This window comes from Malania oleifera, chromosome 5 (genome assembly GCF_029873635.1).
Source record: "Malania oleifera isolate guangnan ecotype guangnan chromosome 5, ASM2987363v1, whole genome shotgun sequence".
In the NCBI taxonomy this organism is placed as follows: Eukaryota; Viridiplantae; Streptophyta; class Magnoliopsida; order Santalales; family Ximeniaceae; genus Malania; species Malania oleifera.
This window is the reverse complement of record NC_080421.1, coordinates 48572926-48597974: the sequence shown is the minus strand read 5'-3', so window position 1 is coordinate 48597974 and position 25049 is coordinate 48572926. Positions and strand designations below refer to the sequence as shown.

Genomic DNA, 25049 nt, shown 5'->3' with positions numbered 1-25049 from the left:
TGAGAATTGAGAGCACTTGGGAGTATTAGATTGTGAAAAATATTTCTTGGTTAATAAAATCCTTGTCTTGGGGGCTATTTATAGAGTTAAAAAAGTTAATTCCTTGCTCCCCAAGTTTACTTGGAGTGTTGGTCAAGTTTGCAAAAGAATTGGAGCCCAAGAAACCAAATTTAAAAATCTTCCCGTTGGTATTTTTAAAGTTCCTTTGAGTGGTAGATGCCTGGCACAATGAGGTAGGCGCCTGTCACGGTTATTTCTGAAAGTCAGAATACTAGCAATTGCCTATCAAAACACAAGCAGGCGCCTCGGATAACAAGGCACGCACCTGTTGGGCACCCATAAGGTGTCTGGCACCTTTTTGTCTACCAGTTCTTAAAAAACAAATATAGGCGGTTGCCTAAGAGTTTTGGTCAGGCGCCTGGGCTTTCAAAAACATTGTTTTTCAAGGTTTTGACTTTGAACACTCTTTTCATTTGAGACTTTCATTATTTTTGACTTTAGAAAATATATTTCAAGGTCTTTGAAAAAATAACAAGATCTTTGCTAGAGAACATAGGTGATGGAGAGAGTATGTAAGGAAGACATGAGAGATTTGTGCTAGTTGCATTTTGTAAACAGCTGGAAGTAGCATACTTATAGGCTACATAGAGTAGTAACTTCCAACCATAGTTATTGCAACAAATTAATGGTATTTGACTGTTTAAATACCACCATTAATATGTAGTTGTTGCAAGAAATTAAACAAATAAAAATAGTTCAAAAAAAAAAAAACTCCAGCCTTTAATAAAAAAACAAAGTAAAAATTTTTCAAATTTTTAAAAAATCTCCGACAATGGAGTGGGAAAGAAGAAAAAAGGACGTATGTCATAAATAACACCATGCATTTTCACAGTTGTCATGGCATCTTTGATATTTTTTTCTATTTTTTGTGTTCTATTTTCATTTATCTACAGTAAATAAATATATTGTAAAAATGTGTTTATTTGCTTGTTATTGTTCTATTTCTCTTGTCCATTTTTTAAAAAATTAAAAATTATATTTTTTTTTTCAATTGCCAAATTATTTTATTATCCTAAATTAAGTTTTATGAATTAAATTATTCATTTTATACATAATATTGAATTAAAAGTTAAAATAAATGACCATGGGAATTTAAATAAATACATACATAAAATTTCTATAAAAAAAATTAAAAATTATAAGTCATCTAAAAAATAATTTTATTATTTTTCAGTTGTCATGCACAATTAGCCCTTTCTTTTAGCACTAAAAAGTTAGTTGTAAAATATAATAATCAATATAATAAACTCTATTTTATTTTAATCTTTCAAAATTTTTTATTATGTTAATCATACTTTTAGTTGGTATTTGAAACATTTTTATCATTAAACTATCATGACCTACCAATTTGACAAAAGGATACCCCTTGGAGGACTTGCGGATAAGGGTGCGTTCCCATTTGAAAACCTACTAGATCAGACTAAATTTGAACAATAACAAGAAGCTTTAAATCCCATTAGATTGGGTTAGTCATATGAATCGTTTTTCATCAATTCACTTGATCAAGAGTGTATTCCTTTATTAGATTAAAGGGCTGTTAAATCCTTTCTCACTATCTCATTTCAAGTTATTTTAAGTTTACCTTTACCTCTTTTCATGACAGAAACAATAACTCACTCTTCCTCACTAGTGCTCTGCTAGGTTCACATTACAAATGTCTAAACCGTCTAAGTTGTACCTCCCTTATCTTGTTTCCAACCAGTATTATGCCTAAATTATTATATATTTTTTCATTTCTTACTTTATCTTTCAATGTTAACTCACTCATCCTCCTTAACATTCACATCTCACCAACTTTTATCTTTTGTGCATGTTTCTTATTTGTCTAACATTTAGAACCATAATGCATAGCTGGCCTTATAGCTGCTTTATAAAACTTTCGTTTCAATTTTAAAGGTATTTTCCGATCACACAACACATCTGATACACTCCATTTTACCCAACCTATTTTAATTTTATGTATTACATCTTTTTCAATTTTTCCTTCAACTTACATAATAGATCCAAGATATCTAAATAGTACTGAATAATATTAGCAAGCCATTATATCTTGTATCTGTCTTTAGATTTTCATATGTAAACAACATACTAATAATTTAAAGTTGTTCATATCCTACATTTGAAAGTATGAAATTTGAATCTTGGTTTGAATTTGTGAGGATGTAGATAAAATATAGTATAAAATCATATTAATTTTCTTTGAATTCCAAGCCCCAAAATCCAAACTCATAAGTACTACCTTAAATGGAAAAAAAAAATATAACCAAAAAATTTAAAATTAAAAAGGTAATCCAATTCTTTTATTGCTTAACTACTCCTTGGCCTTAGAAACTCAGGCTCACTAGGACCATATACCATGTAAACCGAGTAAAATTCTCATTGGTCAATCCTATCCTACACCTTTATCACATGATCCACATCAAACTACACAAGCTAAGAGTGCTTAGCCCCACCTGACCTAACCCTAACCATGTAAACAAAACACAAGATCTTTCACAGAATCACAGTACATCTGCTGCAGGTCTGTGTTCTTCTTGCGACTGTATTGCTCTGTTTTAAATAATTCGGGTCAAGCTGTTGGGCCTTGAAATTTGCATATCAGATAATTTAGTTGGTCAAGAAAACACACAAGCTTACTGTCAACTTTTCCCTAGTTTTCTATTATAAAGCTTGGAGACTTGGAGTAGAGCCCAAGCAAGATGTGCCATTCAATGTACTTATGGACTCGCCAGGCAGGAAAAATAACACGCCTACTCCACCAAATGGAAGAAGTAAAGCTGCTGGGGGCTTGGCCTAGTCCATTCAGTTACAGAATTATATGGGCTCTGAAACTCAAGGATGTGAAATACCAGTATCTAGAAGAGGATGTTCACAACAAGAGTGCTCTGCTTTTGCAATACAATCCTGTTCATAAGAAGGTACCTGTCTTGGTTCATGGTGAAAACCCAGTTGCAGAGTCCACCGTCATTCTCGAGTACATCGATGAGATGTGGCCACAGAATCCACTCCTTCCTGGAGCCCCTTATGAGAGGGCCATGGCTAGGTTCTGGGCAAAATTTGGCGAGGACAAGGTAAATCTGCATTTTACTATTTAGGATGAATTTGCAATGAGAAGATGTTTTAGGGACTTTTTAAAAGAGTTTATGAAAAAGTTTGATTTTAGCAAACTTGAAACCATTTCTCTCTCACCATACTTTTCATTTGATATGCATAGAGCCCGACATTTTTCGCATTCTTCCATACTGTTGGGGAAGAACAGGAAAAGGCAATAGAAGAAGCCAAGGGACTGCTGAAAATCTTAGAAGAGCATGGCCTTGGGGAGAAGAAGTTTTTTTGTGGGAACGAGATCGGGTTGACTGACCTGGTTTGGGGGTGGATTGCTGGCTGGCTTGAAGTCATGGAAGAAGCAGTTGGCGTGAAACTGCTGGAAGCTGATCACCTCCCTCAGTTATGGGCATGGACTAAAAATTTTAAGTCAGCCCCTGTGATCAGAGATAACCTTCCTGATCGAGATGGAATGTTGGTGTATTTCAAATGCCTACGGGAGAAGTTTGTTGATTCAGCAACATGAGAAATATATGATTTGAAATATGTTTCTGAATTTAATTGATGCCTACTGCTTTTTTCCCCTCTGAGTGCCTCTTAGTCAAGTGCGCAATTTCTACTTCCATATTCAGAACAGAGTACTCACCAAGTTCCTCTGCAGAATTCTGAGTTTTTTCAAATTGAGAAAGCTAATCAGAATAGATATAGCAATCTATTAATTAATCCTAACCAAGTTCCTCTACAGAATTCTGAGTTTTTCCAAATTGAGAAGCTAATCAGAATAGATATAGCAATCTATTAATTAATCCTACCAACTAGGTTCCTCCAACCCTTAGCAACCAAATGATAGGGCAATGGTTTCTTACTGATATTTTCTCCTTTTAGTGACGGATGCCTTTGAGGAATATCATTAGATGTCCAGAAAGTTTATGCAGGGATAACAGCATGCTTCATTTGCAGAATGGAATTGGGTGAGAATGGAATGGAATGAAAAATTGAGTAGATAAAGAAATAAAGTGATAAATTCAATTCCACTCTGCCTAAGCCTATTCTACTCACATCTACCAAACATGTACTAACTGTATTGAATATTACCATATTTTCCATCGTTGGTCTTCACTTGCTATGAAAGCAGCCATCCAACTAAAAAGGTCTTGTCAAAAAAGAACCTCTCTAAAAAAAAATTATTTTATACTGAATAAACAGAATCAGGCAATGATAACATGCAAACCAATCAACTTCTGTCCCAACCTAGAAGCTACAAGCTTAAAGCATAAGCAAGATGGTCACATTTGATCAAGTGCATATGGGCTCACAGCGGTAGAAAGTAGGACATCCTTGGATGCAAATGGAATGAATAAAGCTCCTTGGAGATTGCCTAGTCAATGTGCTTAATAACCTAAAACAAAATTCATGTCTCTTTCTGGATGTTTAGCGCAGTAATTGAGTGTACAAAGTTCAGCAAATGTGCAAAAGGAATGATAAAAGAATCAAAAAAATATTCCTTGAAACACATTGCTGATGCCATCAAATTACTTGAAAAGTAATTCTCAAAAGTGATAAATGAAAGACAGGAAACTACTGCATAAGAAAATAAGAATCAAAGGACATTCAGTTGATAAATGAAGCCAAACAGTTTCAACTGCATAAAAGCTTCCCACTGCCAACTTCAAATATTCTGGTGTTGATATACTTAGCAACAGGGACACACAATTATGTACAGAAACTTCCATGTCCTCAATATACAATATAGAACAAGAGGTGCATGAAGTGAACTTGAACGTGAAAAGTTGATGTCAATAAAAACAAATCTTGCACATATGGAATATTTTGTTATGGAGTCCCAAATTGTTTGATGAGGAAATTATATTCTCAAGTGATGTGCATCAGGGGGGCTAGCTCTGTGTATTTTTGGCACTGGTTTCTGATAGCAAAGGTTCAAGTTCACCCTTTCGATAAAGCTTCAGAGTATCTGCTTCATGAAACACAAATAATCAAAATCTTTGCGGTTGGAGTTCCAGGTTACCATAAGACAGAAAAAAAAAACTAAAAAAAAAACAAACAAACAAACAAACAAAAATTATAAAAAATAAAAAATAAATAAACTTCCAATATGGCCGGTGTAAAAGCTCATGCAAAAAACTATAGCACAGCATTTTGAAAAACTTGGGACACCAAGTATGGAGCTTAGTTTGGCGAGAACCTTAAAAAAGAAATGAGAAAACAATTTTAGAGGTTTAGAGGGATTGAACAAGGAATTCTCAAGAATATGACCTCAAGACCTGTTGCAGTGCAACTTTTCTTAAGGTTTATATGCCCTCACCAATCTGAATCTAGTGCACAAGGGGAAAAAATGCAAAAGACCTATAGGATACAGCAAAGCCTAATGCTAATGTGTTTTCTGCAAATGAATGCTAATGCTGAGCACTCAATGACAATTTCAGTATGATCTCACTTAGTCACTTGCAAAGATGCTTTGCAGCAAAGAAAGTACAAAGTGTTAATAAGGATTGTAGACCAGAGTTTAGCTGGTGACTTTGTGCTTCTCCACAAATCTTCGACTTACTGATCTGCAAGACAACAGTAAGTGGTCACCGTAGTCTAGGCTCTAAAGAACCCTCCAGTACTTAAGTCAGCAAATATCCTTTAGGACGGAAGAGTTTCTTGGTTCCGAATAATTACCTTTTCCTCCAAAAGGATCAGCTGCCTTTATCCCTTTCATCTAGACCAGTTTTACTAGTTTCATAGGGAGTTATAATTCCTCTCTCCCTACTAGCTCCACTGAGATGCTGGAATCCCTGTCGCCATTGGGCCGTGCACGTGTAGCCTAGAATTTTCTCCTCAACAGTTGACCCCTAGATCCATTCTTCTCCCTCTTCACCTTCTTCAACTCCCTCTCCACCTTGTCAGATGAGTACATCTCAAGTTAGGTATCTACAGGTAAGGCTCAAAGGTCTCATCCTTCTCCTGGAGAGACATCCCTTTCTATCAATGAGGAGAAACTCATGTTCACGCTGGGGTGATATTCTTTGGAAAGTTGGAAGGCCCTTTGCCTGAGCCAAGTACCCTGACCTCAGGGGATCTGCTCCATATATTCCAAACATATTATGTCTCAAGAAATTTCTTGTTCTGCATTTCAGAAGCCTGAGAAAGGGCTTGCTCTCCTCAGCCCAGAGAAATCACCATTCTCCATCAAGATTCTCAAGCACTATAAGATCTCACCTTCCCAGTTTTTGCCTAACTCATGAAGGACTTGCTGGGCTCATGTCATCCTCCATGAGCACCAAATCCCCTGTGAATTGAAGTTGTTTCCCTTTTTATCCTTGAAACAGCCCACATTTTCCGGTGTTGGCACTATTTCTGCATCAAGCCCCAAAAATAGTTCATGCTGGATTTGATATCTTCTATTCACAACTACAAGAGCAAGTCTTTATTAGCCTTATGTGAAGGAGAGAAGCTACTAGGACCAGATAGAAGGAGCCTGCTATGTGATGTTCAGCCCACAATGGTGTAAGGCCCAGTGTCGAGGGACTCTTCAAGCTTCGTGTTCTACCATTTCCTATCCTCCACCCTAGGCTCAAACTTGTCCTAGCTGGAACCAATCCAATTTTACTGGACCAAGTTGAAGAAGAGTCTGATCTCACATAAATTCACATTTATACTAATTCACATTTGTAATAACTCATTCATTTTTTTTTTTTTTTTTTTTTTTTTTTTTTTTTTTTTTTTTTTTGGGTTTGCAGGCCCCTTTTCTGCTCAGCCCACACCAGATCCCGACTTCTGTGTAAACCAAGGTAAGAGCAAGAGGAGAAAGAAATGCCTCCTGATCAGTTTGCTCCCAAAGTGCTTCGCTGGCTTGCAGCAGAGAAGAAGCAGCAGCGCAACCAAGGCAAATGAGAGAAGTCAAGGAACTTCCAGGGAGCCATCTCAGGTCAAGAAGTACCATGTTCCTGAGCCCCCTACTCAGCCCATGGAAATTGGGATATCTGGGAGATCCAATGGCGCCTCAGCCTTCTGACTGCAGCACCAAAGGCTAAAACTTTTCTAGGCAAGATGGTTGTTTTCCCAGAGAATCGTCTTTGGGGAGTTGTTCCGCAGAGACTGTATGAGATTATTTCTCTCGGCTACACCTTCAGGTACTCAACTCACCTTTTTCTCCAATCACTTTCTTGGTTAAATTACCACTTCACTAAGAATATTCACATGTTGCTCTTATAAGGACCGGACTACCTTATAATCCCAAGGACCACCTTATATTCACCTTTTTCTCTAATCATATTGCTCTTACTAGGAGATTGGGGTTGTGGAGTACAAAGCTTCCACCACATTCAAGAAGGAGCTTGATGAGCATGGTTGCTGTTCTAGGTGGATGGCTTCGACTTCTGTAAGAGAGATATGCTAAAGGCCATGGGTTTTGAGACCGACCACCCAAAATTCATGGATTCTTGAGACGCTTACAATCTTGACATTGAGGATGATTTCCCAAAGGAAGATACTGTGGCTGTACAGTCTCCAAACATGGATAACAACCCAATGTCTCTGAGCCAAGAGGCTCACATCTCCACTCCCTTACAATTGTTTTTTCACTATTCCATTTTGCAATTATAGTTATTGCATAAAGAACCCCCACCCTTTTTAACAACGAAATATTTGTAATGGAACAAGATTCTTCCCTCTTACTTAGCACTTCCGCATTTACCTTTTCCTTTTTGTGGTTTTACCTACCTATAGAGTGAACCTGGCTGATAGGCCCCTCCCTATTCCAATCTTTATGGCCTAGGGAGACCTTGGCTTTAAGCCTATGACAAAGTAAACGAAGCTCACATCCCTCCTCCAAGTTTCGGGCTGTGTCCTTGGTGATTTAGGCTTCAAGCAGATAACAAAATAAATTAGGGTCAAATCCCTCCTTATTCCGGGTTCTATAGGCATAGAAATATTGTACAAAAGGTTAGTTCATTAGCACTAAATGCTCACAGAACATTTGCATGGAATATTTACATGCTTCATGCATGAGCCCCACTCAAGTTTACTCACTGGAAATATCCATAGAGCTTTTCTGAGCTCCAAGTGTCTGTCTCCCCAACCCCCCCCCCCCCCCCCCCCCCCCCCCCCACCAAGTTTGTAACTGTTGGTTCTTGGTTGAATAACTACACTTTGCAGGGGCTATGCCAGTTTGCCTGGAATTTTTCATCTTCTCCTACTCTAGTCACCACAGATTTCCTCAATACTAGGTCTCCTTCCTAACACAATCATTGTCAGACCTTCCTGTTATAATGCCGGCTTGTCCGATCATGATACGTCGCTGTTCAGATCAAAGCCAGCTCTCCAGTTTCCTCCAAAAGATGTAAGTTTTCTCACAGATCTTCATTATTGGTTTCAGAATTATAACTTTGCACAATTTGGGAAGGCAGTCCAATTTCTGCCAGCACAATGGCCTCTAATCCAAAAGCCATGTTAAATAGATTCTTTCGTGGCTGTGCAACTAACAATCCTGTAAGACTGGAGAATCATGGCAAGTTGGTCCCCCCATTTCCTGGAGCACCTTTGATTCTGGTCTTGAGGGCAAGCAGTATGGTCCTGTTCACCTCAGCATGCCGGTTTACTGAGGGTGACTTGCTGGTGGTGGTCCGTGTAAAAGTCATGGGATAGCAGTAATAGTCATTTCAGATGTTACTTAACACAGAACAGATGCTGCATCCATGAGTCGTTTTATAAGACTAGAGAACTTGTAGATTCACATGTTTTGACTCTAAAATCTGGTATCCTTGTCTTTGTTACAGGTCACCATTTTATAGTATATAATTTAAAGTTTTAAACTAATAAATCATAAAATAATGAAACATAAACCATGGAACATATTCATATTTCATATTTCATAACATAATTACATAAAAATATACACATGTAATCAAAAAGCAAGTAGTATGGAGCAAAGACTAAAGCCTACCTAGCTTAAATTTAAGTTTTGATCTCACTTTTTAGCAATTGAAGGATGTAGATGTATGTTACAAATGCAGATTCTAACATGGTATCAGAGCTGGTTACCAAGGAGGTCTTGGTTCTAGTTTTGTTGCCCACGTTTATTGTGTGGTGTTTAAAAAATAATTGTATTCCCTGTAATGGGTATTTATCATTTGTTAATCTCTCCACATGCTGTCAGGCTGCATGGGAGGGGGGGAGTGTTAAAAGCTTGATATACATTGTTGGTACACAACCTAACAGCTTAAACTTTTCGGTTAAGTGTAATCTAACAAAATGTGATGAATATGGTCTATAAATTATGTTTCACCTTTTAAAAAGTTGAAATATTTTAAAGTAAAAAATTAGTGCAAAACATTTTTAGAACAATTCACAACTAATAAGAAGGCATAACATCCAATAGTAGACATTAACAGTGTGTAACAGACCATAAGTATGACACCAAAGTGGACTGTATCAAGTGATATGAATGTGAATTACACTTACGAAATACTACACTCATGAGATATCATTTGACATCATCACATAGCGGTGTTATGTAATGGTAACCACTGACTTTTGAAATCATGCCCTTTACAGTCAATCTGTTTCCCAATATCCATCAATATTGCTCGAGATATTCCAAAACAGTAGTTCACAGACTTCCAGATAAATTTTTAACAGAATTTTTTGGACATCCATTCCAATGCTTCAGCTTCCACCCATTTTGTGAAGTGATCTATTGGGACTGCCAGAAACTTTCTTTACTCGGTGGATTTCTTGAATGAACCGAGTAGATCTACCCCCCATTGCATAAATGTCCACGAAATTGCTATACAGGAAGGACTCTAGCCAGGATCGGGGCATGCGTGGATGCCTTTGGCAGGGATGAGATGGTCTTCATCCTCCAAGGAAGTTCCCACATTTACCTTCGAGCACTTTCCAAAGAGGTTTCTGACCTTTAATACAATCATCCTCCCTTACAAAATACAAGCTGCTCTCTGAACAACCATCCTGGCCTCATTCTTGTCAGCAGGAAGAGTTTTTCCTTTAAAAAAAACGTAATCAGGTCCAACAACACAGATTTGCTTAACTTGGATCACTGCTTAGCTTTCCTCTAATGTACTTCACGGAGTCGGTTTGCAATCATGATAATTCTTTTGATCCAGGTTGACATTGCTAACTTTGAGAGGGTGTCTGCCTTAGCATTTTGTGCCTTGGGAACTGAAGATACTTTGATAAAACCGAACAAGGATGCTTCTTGGCTAAGGAGTAGCATTGACACATAACTGGTTCTTTGCATTCATAGTTGACACCGCATCTACATACAATCAACACACCCTCTGATCTACAGTTCCTTCCTAATCTGGAATTGATCATGGATTCTGCCACAAAGTTTGCTAGTACTTGTGCGTTAATGGCATGTCAAGACGAGAATTGTATGTTGAACTCGCTTAGCTCAAAAGCCTATTTCCCCAACCTTCATGAGGTCTACGATTTCTGAAATACCTATTTAACAAATTGATTAGTCACCACTACAAATGAGGGCCAAGAAGTACCAGCTGGAATTCTGGAATGAGATTACTAGAGTATAGGCCACTTTCTCCATTTGTGAGTACCTCAACTCCAAGCATTTCAATTAGTGTCAGACATAATAAATAGGCCAGTCTTGGCAATCTTCTTTTCTAACTAGGATTATGCTAACAGTGTATTTAGAAACAGCTAGGTGTAACGATAAGGTTTCTCCGGTCTCTAATCTCGTGAGGAACCCATGACCCAACAAATTTTTTCAATTCTTCAAATATTGACTGAAAATGTTCAGTCCATTGAAAATTTGTACTTTCTGTAGCACGGAGAAGAATGGTTGGCATTTGCCTGCTGCCTGAGAAAGGAATCTCCTCAAGGAGACTACTACTCCCATTAGTTTTTGCACCTCAAGCATATTTCATTACACCCACATGCTTGGATCTTCTCTAGGTTAGCCTCAACCGCTCTTTGGCTAACCACAAACCAAAGGAATTTGCCCGATGAGACCTCAAAAGCACACTTAGTGGGGTTTAGCTTCATCTAGTATCTCATTAGAACCTCAAAGGTCTCCTCAAGATCCAATATGTGATTCTTCAAGTTGAGGCTCTTTTTCAGCAAGTTATCAACATAGGCCTCCACATTTTGACCTATTTGATCCTTGAATATCAAATTCATCAACCTTTGAAAGACAACTCTTGAATTTTTCAGTCAACTGCATCACCCTATCAAGGACTTAAATTTCAATAGAAAAGTTGAAATTTCAAGTCTTCAGAGGGTACCAAATGGAAACTCACTTTAACACTTGTTTCTGAAAATTTCCAACCAAAATTTCGAGAATTTGGTAATTTTCAACCAAAATTTTGAATATTTCATTAAATTCAGAACTATAGATTGAATTTTGACCCCCAAAAAAAATTGAAAAAAGCGAAAAAATAAAAAAATAAAAAAAAGGAATATTGAAGCCCTAAACTAACATACATCACTAGTCATCACTTCATCTTCTTCCGCTTCCTCAAAACTTCAAATACTAGCAAGTTGCAACTCCTTGCTCTATTTCAAGCTTGAGTTGATTCTTCAAGCTTCAAGCACTGCAGCACCTTGCTCTCTGTCTCTTGCAACCAAAGTGAGTGGCAAACAAGAGTTGGGTCGTTGCTCACAGCTTGCTGCTCTTGACTGTTCATGCTCCTTATTTTGCTGATCAATACTTCAGAGCCTAATTAAAATCACCACCCCCCACCCCTTTCTGCTCTGCCCCTCCAAAATCCCAATTCCCAATTACCCCTTCCACTTACCCACTTATGCCCCCTTATATAAACAGCTACTTATTAGTTGTTAGCTTATTATAAGTTTAAAAGTTACCTCCTTATGTAAGTTAGTAAATACATCATCATCAAATATCCCCTCCCCCATCTTTTACTGCTTTATCACTCCCAATTCCCATTTACCCCTTGCCCAATTATCCCCTTTCTTAACTATGGCCTACACTTATAAATGTTAAAAACTAAGATTTTATAAATTATAATGATAATTGATGTTATTATAATATAAAACACTTTTAAATGTTAAAAATTATGATTATGTAAAATATAACGATAATAGATAATGTATAGTTATTCATTTATTTTAAGAAAAAGATAAGCGTAGTTTAATTGATGAATAAATTACACCATAAAAATAGTATTCAAGCCACCTAAAAACACCATTTGTTATTAAATATATGGTAATTATTTATTTAAAATTATGATTTTGTAAGCTTAAATCATTAAATGAATGACTCATGAACCTTATAATGATTTAAATGTTCATTACTTCCTTGCTTGCTTTGTGATATACCCTACATGCTAAAAACTTGTCATGTACACATTTTTCTTATTTCTTTTGATTCTGAATTATGCATAATCATCTAGTATTTCCTAGAGTTTCGTTATAAATTTCCATCAATTACTACAAATTTCCATCATTTATTTAAATTGAGCTCGAAGTCAAAATTCTTGTCAAAATTTACATGAATTAAGACCATCGAAAACAAAATTTTCGTCCTTACATCCAAAAGAAATATGTCCCCTTCACTGCCATGACTTATTTTCCTCATCATCCAAGGCTATTCATATGATTATTAGAGGAAAACACACCCATAAAACTCAATAAGCCATGTCCCAACATTGCATTGGCTGATCTATTTTAAGAAGCGAGAGGCAATCCTTCTCACATGCTTTATTGAGGTCAATAAAATCTATGCACATACATTGCATTTTTTTAACTACCACAACATTAAAAAGTCAGTCAGGATGATCCTGATCCTCTAATTAATCCAGATATGAGGAGTTTTTGTACTTCCTCAGCTGCTTTATTTCTCTTTGGGACAAAAGTCCTCTTGTCATATAGGTTTGTGTATTGGATCTATGCCAAGGTGATGAAAATTGGTATGTGGGTCAATCTCGGGCATGTCTTCCAAGGTCCAAACGAAAGCATCTGCATTGCACCTTAAGAAATGTACTAGTTTTGTCTTGTTTGTTGTTTCTGGCTGGTCAACCTGATTTGTACCTTCTTGCTTGAATCAATTTCATCTACGGAAACTTACTTAAATATTCAACGAGCTTGATCCGCTCAGGAAGGTTGCTCCATACTTTCAATTGCCAATGCTTCTTCCAGAATCTTTTTACCCTTCAAAGTTGTGAAAAAACATGTTTGTGCTACTGCTTAATCACCTCCAAGTTCCCCAACCCCATTTGGAGTGAGGAACTTCATCATTAGGTGGTAAGTAGAGGTTACTGCTTTGATCTAATTCAAACATGACTGCCCCAAAATCACATTGCATGCAAAATATCCTCCACCCAGACCTCCAAAAAATCACGTGGATAATTCTGTCATTGCATCTCCCGCATACAATTTGGCAGCTAAAATAGTACAAATGAAGCGCGTTAGAGATTCTTCTCGGATAAAGGATTCAATTGCATTCTTCAACTGCCTAGAATCCTCAACGTCACATCTGCAGTTGCAATGGAATAGTAGTACCTTTCTGGATAATGCGTTTGCGCTCTCGATCTCATGGGGGCTCGACTGTCACAGCCTTAGATCTTCTTTGATCTGCATCAATATCTAACCTCAAGAGGTGTTAGGGCAGTAAAATGCTCAAATTTTTTCTTCAAAATATACTCTTTTTTTATAAAGCCTTTTCTTTCTCCTTTTGAGGTGCCTTTGAGCTTTCACCCATTCTTTCTTTTATCTTCTTGTCCTTCCCATTTTCAAACTCTCTCTAGTTTTGGCAGGCTTCCATGCACCTTGGATGCTTTATGTCCAAAGCACTGTTAGCCTGAGCAACATCTAAACATTCTATGCCAACACTTCATTTGCTTTTGCATATTTCGGAACTGATCTTGAGTAAGAAGAACATGCCCCAAAGGTACTCAGGACAAGAAGCAAGCCTTCTTGCATGGAGGGCTCAACAGGACAGGAACACCAAGGGTTGTTCACGCTGATGTTCTTCAATTACCTTTTCTCAGTTGTTATTGTGGTGTGGACATCAGCACAGCATGACTCTTCACCCAGCTTTCCCATATATGGAGCCAAATTGTTAATATGGATTATGGACAGGAGTTTGATTTGGTACTTCTCAAGGATTCTTGAACTCAATGATCTGCAGAAGAATAGGTGATTGGAGTTCAAGATCTAACAAAACCCTCATATGCTTAAGTCAGTTAAGATCCTTAGGGATGGTAAGATCAAGTGTCTTCTTGGTTTGGAATAATTACCTTTCCTTGAGAAGGACTGGCTTCCTTTATCCCCCTTCATTTAGACCAGTTTTGGCGGTTTTGTAGGGCTGTTACTTCTTTTCCCTCCCCCACTAAATCCACTATGGAGATGCTGAAAGGATTGTCCAATGTTGAAATTCGTAATCAAATTTTCGGGCTATGGAACTCGACTTATAATTTTGTGTGTTTTGGAGAAGACACAACTCTTAAGACATTTAATTGCTAATATTCAAGTTATAATTTTAAGTATAATTAGTGATTAATTAACCATCATGTACACATGCAAGCACACCCAAGTCATTAGATAGTAAATATTAATGATCTTCTAGGAGCCCTTGTATGGTACAACTGTCTTCACTAGTAAAAGAGAGGACCCATGCATGCAAAGCCTTGAAAACCTTCTTTTTTCCTATGTGGGACATTTTCCTCCCAACACTTATTTTAAAAACTCTACTGCAATACCAAATAGAATCAAAGTGAGAAAGAGCATAGTAACAAAATCCAAAAAGGAGGGATAGGAGGGGGTAGAGAATATGTTTTTCAGAAATATCTTTCTAAAATTTGCAAAATATGTGCATCAAAATCAATTCGCAAAAAATAAATGAAAAATCTACACAATTAAGGAGATAAAGAAAGGAAATAAAAATAAATATGTACATCTGTTAATACACATACCTTCCCAGCAGCAACAACCCCCCCCCCCCCCAAACTCACCTCAAAAAAATCCCCCAAAAGGAAAAGGAACAAATGAAAAAATAATTTACCTGTACAACCGCCAATGTGTTTACCACCTGGTCATGGATGAAGAATAAATATTTCAAAAATGATTCAAATCAAAGTAAATTATTAACTAGTTATGGCATAATGAAAACTGCAAGTCTTCCACAAAAGAATGAAGGATGAAAACTTTGATCAAGATATGGGATCTGGTGATTATAAATCATCACCATTTTAATCCTATAACATGAACTTTCAAAGCTGTCTTATCTATAAATATCACCCTGCATGCTGAATGTTGTAATTGGAGATCTATTAATACATCAAAAGCTCACATGCAAATCCCAAAACATATAACTGTATGATTTTCAATTATTAATTCTTTTGTTCAAAACTTTGAAAATCATAAGACTGGTAAGAAAGAAAGCAAAGTATTCCTGAATGTCCTCATTAGGAAAAAAATAATAATAAAGTGGAAGGCAGCCACAGTCCATTCATGATTAAAATTCTAAAATAAAATGGTAGATACAAGATACAAATGTAAATATTTGCTTGGAAAATAAAAGAGTCACTGATTAAGCTAGAATATTGCATTTAGTACATCTGAAACTAATATTTTATTAATTGTTTAATTTTAAAAATATTGGTTTTAGATGGAAAAATGGTTAAGAGGCATGAATCTAAGTTGTGCATTTAATTGTTGAATTTATATGACTTTAGATTTAATCTATTGCACATGCAATTTTCTCCATCTTTAGCTTGCCTATGCTTAAGTCATACCGTGTCCAGATACATTCTAAAATCATTATTTTTATTTTTTGCACTATAATTTTTGGCATTGTAATTATTTTACAGATTTAATTTTGTCACATGATGCCATGAACTAATTAAGCATTTTTGTGCAGGGTAATTTTCGGCAATTAAAGAAGAAATAAAAAGAAGACAAAAATGAAAATTGTACGGGCCATGCACGTGGAATTAAGGAGAAGAAAACAGGCAGCATGTGAAGCCCAAAAGCATGCATGGGCCATGCATTTTAAGGCCCATGCGCAGTGTGAGGAGCAGGGTTTTTGACGGGGTCCATTCGGCAGCTTTTCAAAATAGGAAAAGAGGCCGCCATGCAATTGAACAAGCAAGAGAGCTGGGTACGACCAAAGAATTCCACAAGTAGCATGCGGCCCAAGAATCATCAAAATGGCATGGGCCATGCAATTAAAAGTGGGCTGTGCACTGCTTTACTGAGGAGGGCTGGCCATAGGGTTTGAAAAGAAAAGAAGAGGGTTTTGGAGTAGGAGGAGGCGGCCGCAGAGAAGGACGAGAAAGGCACCAAGTATTCGGCTGTGGAAGGGAAGAAAAACAGCAGCAAAAGCTGCTGAGTGCAGAGCCTTCAGCTGGGATCTTCGGCCACACTCTTCTTCTCTCTCTCTCTCTCTCTCTCTCTCTCTCTCTCTCTCTCTCTCTCTCTCTCTCTCTCTTCCTTTGTTTAATTGTTTTGTTTTACTTTATTGTTTTTTCAATATTTTGTTTAAGTTTATCATTGGATTGATTAATTTTTGTTCAAGCTATTGTTGGAATTAATTTTTGTTAAGTTATTAGTGCGTTGAGTTTATTTTAATGTTGAAGGATTCTTATTAGACTCTCTCCTTTGTTACTTGGTTCTTTACTTGAATGTTATTTTAATATCTTGTTGGAATTTATTATTGGATTGAGTTAGTATTGTTTAAATTATTGTTGGGTTAAGCTTATTTTATTATTGAATGGTTTTTGTTAAATTAATGAAATTCTTACTTTGATTTGTTATTTGATTGCTTGAACATTTAGTTGTTTGGTTGGTTTAACTTCATTATAGTTATTTTATTGTCTATGCATGTTATGTTCTTAGTTTATGTTTCGCATTGTTTTAATTTCGTTACAAACTCTCAAAAACCCAAGAATATGAATCTGAACTATGTTTAGTAAAAGCTTTTTATTTTCTCCTTTTTGTTTTAACACAAGTTTGAAATGAATCTATTTTCCCTGAGGAGATGATCTAACCTTTTAGGCTAATTATTACACGACAGAACTCCTATACTTGGGATAGCCTTTGTGCTGCTCATTTTAGAGTGAGTCAGTCACCATGAAACTTTAAAATGAGAAAACATATTATACCCTACCACCACGAGCACCCCCACAACCACCCCACAAAAAGGAAAAGAAAAAAGACCCAAATGACTAACGTGTAGAGCAAGAACAAGGACAGAAGCATTATTAGAAGTGTTTCAAAATTGGCAGTAAGTTCTAATCTTGTGCCACCTCACATGCGCACAAATATGTATGCCTGAATTGTTTTTTACCTTCTTTTATTTAGCAACATTTAACGTTAATATACATGATTCTATTTCCCCTATGGGCTCATTTAAGCCACCATTTGCGCAACTCTCAAAATTTTGAACAAAGCTACGTGAGTTACCTAGTGTAGAATGGCTTCTTGAAAGAGGTGGAGAGCACGGGATGTAATCAAGTAATAGATGTTCTAGAGAGGGCCAGAAACATAAACCATGCAATCAAATAGCCAGAAGGAATTTTCATACTGAAGGAATTCCTTTTCCTTTTTTTTTTGTGGGGAGAGGTAGAGAGAGAGAGAGAGAGAGACCAATTGCTTGAGTGCCAACCCCAACTAAAGCATGGTTGCAGGTATTTATAGAGGAGAGGCAAACATGTTTGGGTTGTCATCCTCCAATGACATAGTGCCACATCACATCTCACCCATCAAGAGAAAAAATACAGATTGTTTGTCCAGTAGGGTGGCAATAGAGTCAGGTGGGAGAAAAGAAGACGGGGGGACACGTGGCACTTAGGCAATCAAGCTCAACTGCAAAGTTTTTTGGAAAGAGCCACCGCAAGGGGGTTGAGTGTGTGTGTGTGTGTGAAAGAGAGAGAGAGAGAGAGAGAGAGAGAGAGAGAGAGAGAGAAGTAGGGGTAAGGTTGCTTACACTGTGAGCACCCTCCCCTTACCCTCGTGAAGTGGGGAGCCTTATGGCATGGGGACGCCCTTGTAAGCAAACATGTAAGAGTTGAGAATATCGTGCCAAGTCTTAAACCAATGAGAAAAGATAGATCTTTGGTCCAACGGCATGGCAACAGATCGTTGAGGTGAGAGACAGAAGAAAGGACATTTGGCATTTAAGCAATTAAGCTCAATTATGAGTTTTTTTTTTTTTTTTTGTTCCACGGGGGAGGGGGATTAATTGTGTGCGAGAGAGAGAGAGAGAGAGAGAGAGAGAGAGAGGCAACCCCTAATAATGCATGGATGGAGGTATTTATAGAAAAAGGAAATTGATATTGGTTGCCATCCTCAATGAGAATGCCAATGAGAAAAAATATGGATTTTTAGTCCATTATGTCGGCAATAAATGGCCTTCGGTGAGAGAAAATAAAAAGGAACACTGTAAGTCAAATAAAAAATGACGCATGGAAAACACTCCAAGCATGAAAAGGCTAAGAGGGTTGACACTCCTTTTAGTGAACCCTAATTTGATCCTACCAAGCCAAGACTCTTAAGAACGTCCCATGATTGGGATAGGTAAGGAGATTGTTTCCACAAACAATCCCACGCACACAAACTATTAGCCTAACCTTGTGCAAGGGTCCAAACTACAAACATAAGTCAATTAACAAGTAGCTCATAATTTTGTAAATGCAAGTTGAATGTGGGCCAATTTCATACTCTACGCAAAACAATAATTTTATGCATTTATATTTAGCCCGCCTGTCCTACATGGAAGTCTTTTGGATGATGCCAAAATTGTTCCCATGTACCAAGTTCAGGAAGTGTAGTCCAAGAAGTTGGCCCCACAAGATAGCAGCATTCAATAAGAACAATGCAGGTTGGACCCATTTGGGGAAAAAAAAAATCACACACATTTATTGGGTGTGTAATTTAGTGCAAAAAATAAAGTGCGCTTTAAAAACGAATGAACACGGTTATATGTATGCTCATTCATTTACTTGTAAATTTGTAATAAATAATAAGCCTCATACCAAATATGATAAAGGAATTGTTCAAAAAATGAAACAATGATTGAAATAATTGAATTGAAAATTCTTGTAATTGTACAAATAGAACTAATAATGAAGAAGTTATTTGTTGTAACACCAAGTACACAAGGCTCCCACACCATTGGGCGTTTGGAGAAGGCATGATGTGCAAAGTCTTATCTCTCCAAGCTTGGTGAGACTATTTCATTTCCATGATTTGAACCTCAAACCTTCGAGTTTGGATCTAAAGCCCCATTTGGTTAGCAAAATCAAGCCTGGAATGGAATCAAATACCATAAATGGAATCGCATTCCTACGTTTGGTTTGCGGAATTAAGAATGGAATCATATTCCAGCCGGAATACGATTCCTGTGATTGGGGGAATCACGATTCGGGCCAGATAGGCTAGAATCGATCTTCATTCCATGGAATCAAACTCACTTTATAATTAAACAAAATCTAAAATCAACAACAAATGCTAATAATACTAATTATTATCACTATTATAATCAAAATAATAACAACTAATAATAATTGTAATAACAATAAATAATATTTATTATTATAACATAATTATAACAACAAGAACAATATTAATAATAAAAGAGACCAAAATAATTATTATTATTTGAAGGATAATAATTATAAAAAAATAATAAAAAATAATAACAACTAAAAATAACTACGATAAAAATAATATTTACTATAACAATAACAAGAGTAATAATAAAAAAAACGTAAAAATAATTATTATTATTTTAAGAATAATTATTATTATATAATAAATTAGTAATAACAACAATAAACAATTATAATTACACTAATAATAATCGTTTTTATAAAAATAATTAAAAAATATTAATCAAAGAAAAATAAAAAATTATAATAATACTAATTATTATAATTATAATAAAAAAATAACAACTAATAAGAATTACAATAACAATAATAACAACGAATAATAATAGTTATTACAATTAAAATAATAATTAAAATCATAATAACAACAAGAATAGTCTAAATAATAAAAAAAGGCAAAAATAATAACAATTTTTTTAAGCATAATAATTATTATAAAATAATAAAAAATTAATAACAACTAAAAATAACTATGATAAGAATAATATTTATTATTGTAAAATAATAACAACAAGAACAATAATAATAAAAAAGGAAAAAAAATAATGATAATTATTTTAAGGGTAATAATTATTATAAAAATAATAAAAATAGTAATAACAACAATAAAAAAATAATAATTACACTAATAATAATCACTATTATAAAATAAAAATAATAATAATAATCAAACAAAAACAACAACAGTTCTAATAAAGATTGTTATCATTATAATAAAAACAATAACAATTAATACTAATTACAATTAAAATAATAAAAAACTAATAATAATATTTATTACTATAACACAGCATTCGTATTAATCTTGTTAAGTATAAGAGTCTAAACAAAAAGCCCAAACTTTAAATGGAACCTTTTTATTTCCAAACAACTTTATTTAACAAGAAAGGTCTACGGTTTGTGGATTTCGTAAGATTTGAGAAAAAGGAATTTGTCCCCAATCTAAAGCCTTGTGTCCTCCCGCAAATTTGGAAAGAAAGAATCCAACACACTCAGCAAAAGAGTTAACTCACCAACCTCTCTCTCATTGAGACTCCTTAAAAAAATAGAAATCCCAAGAAAAAGAGGTTCCTTGATTGAAATAAGAAACTGAAATTGGTACCTCATGGACAGACGAAAGTCTAAACAAGCGCGGAACCAACAACTCCAACAAAGACTCACCAACACAAGTATCCTCCCAAAAATGAATTTTGTCCACCCAATCCTCACTTTGAAACAAGTAAAACGAAAGAAAAGGAAAGCTACCTATGAAGCAAAGTTCCAAGGACTTGCATGAGTGGCAATGTCACTTCCTTTTGAATCCCACCCATTCTTGTGCAAATCATATTTACTCTTTGTTACTTTATGCCATAAGGAATTAGGTTCTAAAGGAAACCTCCATAACCATTTCCCAATAAAGGAAATGTTTTTAGAAATGACATTATCAAGACCTAGGCCACCTTCAGACTTAGGCTTCCTAACAGCATCCCAACTAACCAGGTGATCCCTTTTATTCTCCCCACTACAAGACCATAAAAAATCCCTCATGATCTTTTCCAACTTCCTAGCAACCTTGGGAGGTCCTTTGAAAATAGATAGGTAATAAATGGAAATGTTGGCTAGGGAGGCACTAATAAGCATAATTCTACCTTATTTTGCCAAGTATGCCTTCTTAATTTTTGGAAAAATATTTTCTACTTTTATAAGAGTTTCAAACATATTACATTTTGCGATTCAAGAAAAAAGTTCATCAAATTTAAGTTTGGGTTTACCAGTATGTTTTGCATGGGCCTACATCCATTGGTATCAAAGCCTGCTACTATCGTTGCTATTTTTCCACCACCATCACTCCACCACCCCCATCAACACCATCATTGCCTATATGCACCACCAACTGACAGCCTTCCCAATCATAATTGTTGCAGCCCACTTAGGTTACCAACCTCAGCCTCATCCCAATGCCTCAAAGGTGTAATGATGCCAAAGTTCCATCGATGACCTCAGTTGCTCTTTTATTCCAAGCATCAAAGACCTCATTTGCAGTTGCCAACTTTGTCGGAGCTTTGTCGACCGCCATTGAATCACCCCTCTACCTCATTCAAGAGAGGGCATCTCCACATTCTACCACATTACCATTTTGATCAACCACTATCAGCATCAGTCATCATCATTGCTACACATGCTTCTATCCACCCAATCCTACTCTTGTCCCACCACTATCGAAGACTAGAAGAAGAAGAATGTTTGTCCATTTTACATGGATTTGACCAAAGAAATTTTTTTCTTATCGAAGTACAGTGCCCTAACCCAATCACATCTTGAACCATATGTATCTAATAGCTCAAAATAACTAGTTTATTTGAAGCATACCATCTAAATCATTTTGGCATATCTGAACCTACCAAATAAAGAAAGGGAAAATAACAAACTATGGTGAACAAGAACCAATTTTTGGGCCAATTCAATGGTACATTATTGTGATGAAAGACTAGCGTGATCACCATGGTTGTTAAAATTGCAACTTGAATAGTAGAATCGTAAGATTCTACGATTCAAAATCACCTTGACAATCCAGCTCCCATGGAAAATTGCATTTCAGTAGAATTGTTGCAGAATCATACCTGAATCAGTGGAATCATGGAATCGGAATCGTGAGTAGAATCGTTACGATTCTACAATTCTGCCTGGAATAGGTCTTTTCCCTCTTTGGGCTTCAATTGTAAGGCCCAATATGTCTTTTTACTGTAAAAGAGGGCCCAAAGTTCTTACATTAAGCCCAAAATCTTGAAATCTAGGACAAAATAGCTCCCAACAGCTCTGTTCAATAGCTTTGGTGTTCAATTCTTCGATTAACAGCAAGGTAGCAACCAACAAACCCTTTAAGCACTCTCGTCTCTGTCAAAGATTTTGTAAATGGCCGAATGAATTGGCCTTGAGTTCTGTATATTATATATAGATTTTACAAGAATGTTATGAATGCAAAGTAAATAAGGTCTAGCATGATTCTAGCCCTATATAAGTAAACTATAATCTGTCAAGCCCTATACATGTAAACTAAATATATGCTAACTGTACAAAATAATGAATTGAGATAAGGAAATTCATGTGGGCTAAAGTAAGGAAAGAAATCTTTTTCTTTGCTGTTTGTTGTTTCGTTGACAGCCCCCCTCAAATTGATGCGGGTTGATCAACAAGCATCAATTTTCTACTTAGGAAGCAATGTTGATGACGAGTGAGAGCCTTGGTGAAGATATCCACAATTTGTAATTCAGTGGAAATGTGTGGAAGAGTGATAACACGAGCTTCAAATGCTTCACAGATAAAGTGACAATTGACTTCAATATGCTTCGTGCGCTCATGATAGACAGGATTGGCCGTGATCTGGATAGCACTCATATTATTGGCATGTAGAGGTATAGGATCGGTCTCAAAAAAATCTATCTCAACAAGCCAACCTCGAAGCCAAATAATTTCAGAACAAGCAAGAGACATCGTCCGATATTCAGATTCCGTCAATGACTTAGAAACTCTGTCTTGTTTCTTACTCTTCCAAGAGATCAATGCATCACCTAAGAACACACACCAACCAGTGATGGAGCAACATGTATCCGCACAACCAGCCCAATCAGCATCGCTATAAGCAGCAAGGCGAGTAGAATTGCCTGCAGGGAAGAATAAACCACAAGCAGAAGTGCCCTAAACATAGCGTATGATTCTACGGACAGCAGCCAAATGAAGATGACGAAGAGTCTGAAGAAACTAGCTGACTTGTTGTACAGCAAAAGAAATGTTTGGTCTAGTAATGGTGAGAGACAAGACTACCCACCAACTTCCGGTATAAACTAAGATCAGCAAGTAAATCACCCTCCTCTTTGCGAAGCTTGACATTTAATTCCATGGGAGGATCGACAAAAGTACCCTTCTGAAGGCCAGCTGTGGCCACTAAGTCACTAGCATACTTATGTTGATTGAGTGAAATAACTAAGGGGCTACGATTCACCTCAAGACCAAGAAAATATGTGAGAGACCCAAGATCTTTCATATGAAAGGACTCTGAGAGATGAGTCTTGAGCTAAGCAAGTAAAGCAGAATTGGAACCAGTAATCACAATATCATCAACAAACCAAAAGAATAGCAATACCCATGTCTGATTTTCGAAGAAACAATGAAGTGTCATACTTGCTCTGCTTGAATGAAAATTGTAATAAAGCGGTGTGGAATTTATCAAACCAGACCCTTGGAGCTTGTTTGAGACCATAAATAGAACAACAAAGCTTACACACATGTGAAGTCGGAGAGGGAAACAAGCCCAAGGGTGGCTTCATATAAATATACTCTTTACGATCCTTGTGAAGAAAAGCATTCCTGACATCCATCTGATGTAGTGGCCACTCACTAGAAGTAGCAATAGCTAGAATCGTACAAACAGTAATCATCTCAGCCACAGGAGCAAAGGTCTCTTCATAATTGACACCATATTCCTGATTATTCCCAAGTGCAACAAGGCAAGCTTTGTAATGATCCAGACTTCCATCTGATTGGACCTTGACCGAGTAAACCCATTTACAACCCAGAGGAACAATGGTGGGAGGACAACACTCATTGTCCCAAATGTGATTGGCCTTTAGAGCGGCAATTTCTTCTTGCATAGCTTGTCACCAACAATCATGCTTGGCAGCTTGTGAGTAGGAAGTGGGAATATCTAAATTAGGCAATGCAGCAATAAGAGCTAAAACAGAGTTACAAGAACTTGAAGAGGGAAACCCATACCTGTCCGGGGTTACAAACACTCGAGAAGAGCGATGTAGCAAAGGCTCTAGAGGTGCTGCAACTAACTAATCTGGAGCATGGTAGGATCAAATATCGGATGAGCTATCAGAAGAGACTGTGGGCGGGGGCGCCACGTATACACAATACCTAGTTTAAAATGAGAGCTGACTGGATGAGGATCTAAGAATTGCTCCTCAAAGGAGGGGAAAATCACAATAGGAGACAGGGGTACAAAGGACACAAGAAAGAAATGTTGATTTTCAAAGAAAATAATATTCCTAGAAATGCGTGTACGATGTAATGTAGGATCATAGCAAACAAATCCCTTTTGACACACATTGTATCCCAAGAATGCACATCGAACAGATTGAGCAAAGAATTTATGTCGCTCATAAGGAGGTAAATGAACAAACCATACACAACCAAAGGTACGGAGGTTATCGTAACTAAGTTGCTTAGCAAATAAACGGAAATAGGGAGACTCCATGAGTAGGACTTGAGAAGGTAAACGATTAATCAAGTAGCAGTTTTCAAAGCCTCAACCCAAAATAAGGATGGAACAAAGGCTTCCAGCAAGAGAGTACG

At 36.5% G+C, this 25049-nt stretch overlaps 2 protein-coding genes across 3 annotated transcripts in view; one reads left to right on the top strand and one right to left on the bottom strand.

Moving 5' to 3' along the window:
* The first annotated feature begins 2657 nt into the window (after positions 1 to 2657).
* On the top strand, positions 2658 to 3688 carry LOC131155529 (glutathione transferase GST 23-like). Its single transcript, XM_058108745.1, has 2 exons — positions 2658 to 3131; positions 3275 to 3688. The coding sequence occupies exons 1-2, from the start codon at positions 2760 to 2762 to the stop codon at positions 3629 to 3631; spliced, it is 729 nt and encodes a 242-aa protein (XP_057964728.1). The 5' UTR covers positions 2658 to 2759; the 3' UTR covers positions 3632 to 3688.
* Positions 3689 to 4720: 1032 nt separating this feature from the next.
* Positions 4721 to 25049, bottom strand: part of LOC131155143 (glutaredoxin-C5, chloroplastic-like) — a 47869-nt gene continuing 27540 nt past the window's right edge. Inside the window, exons 4-5 of one of the 2 annotated variants that reach the window (XM_058108074.1) lie at positions 15107 to 15133; positions 4721 to 5077 (exon numbers count right to left, since the gene is read on the bottom strand). In XM_058108074.1, the coding sequence (XP_057964057.1) occupies positions 5001 to 5077; positions 15107 to 15133 (104 nt within the window). In that variant the 3' untranslated portion in view covers positions 4721 to 5000. Of the gene's footprint in view, positions 5081 to 15106; positions 15134 to 25049 lie in introns of both variants that reach the window. The other variant, XM_058108075.1, reaches the window with a different exon arrangement.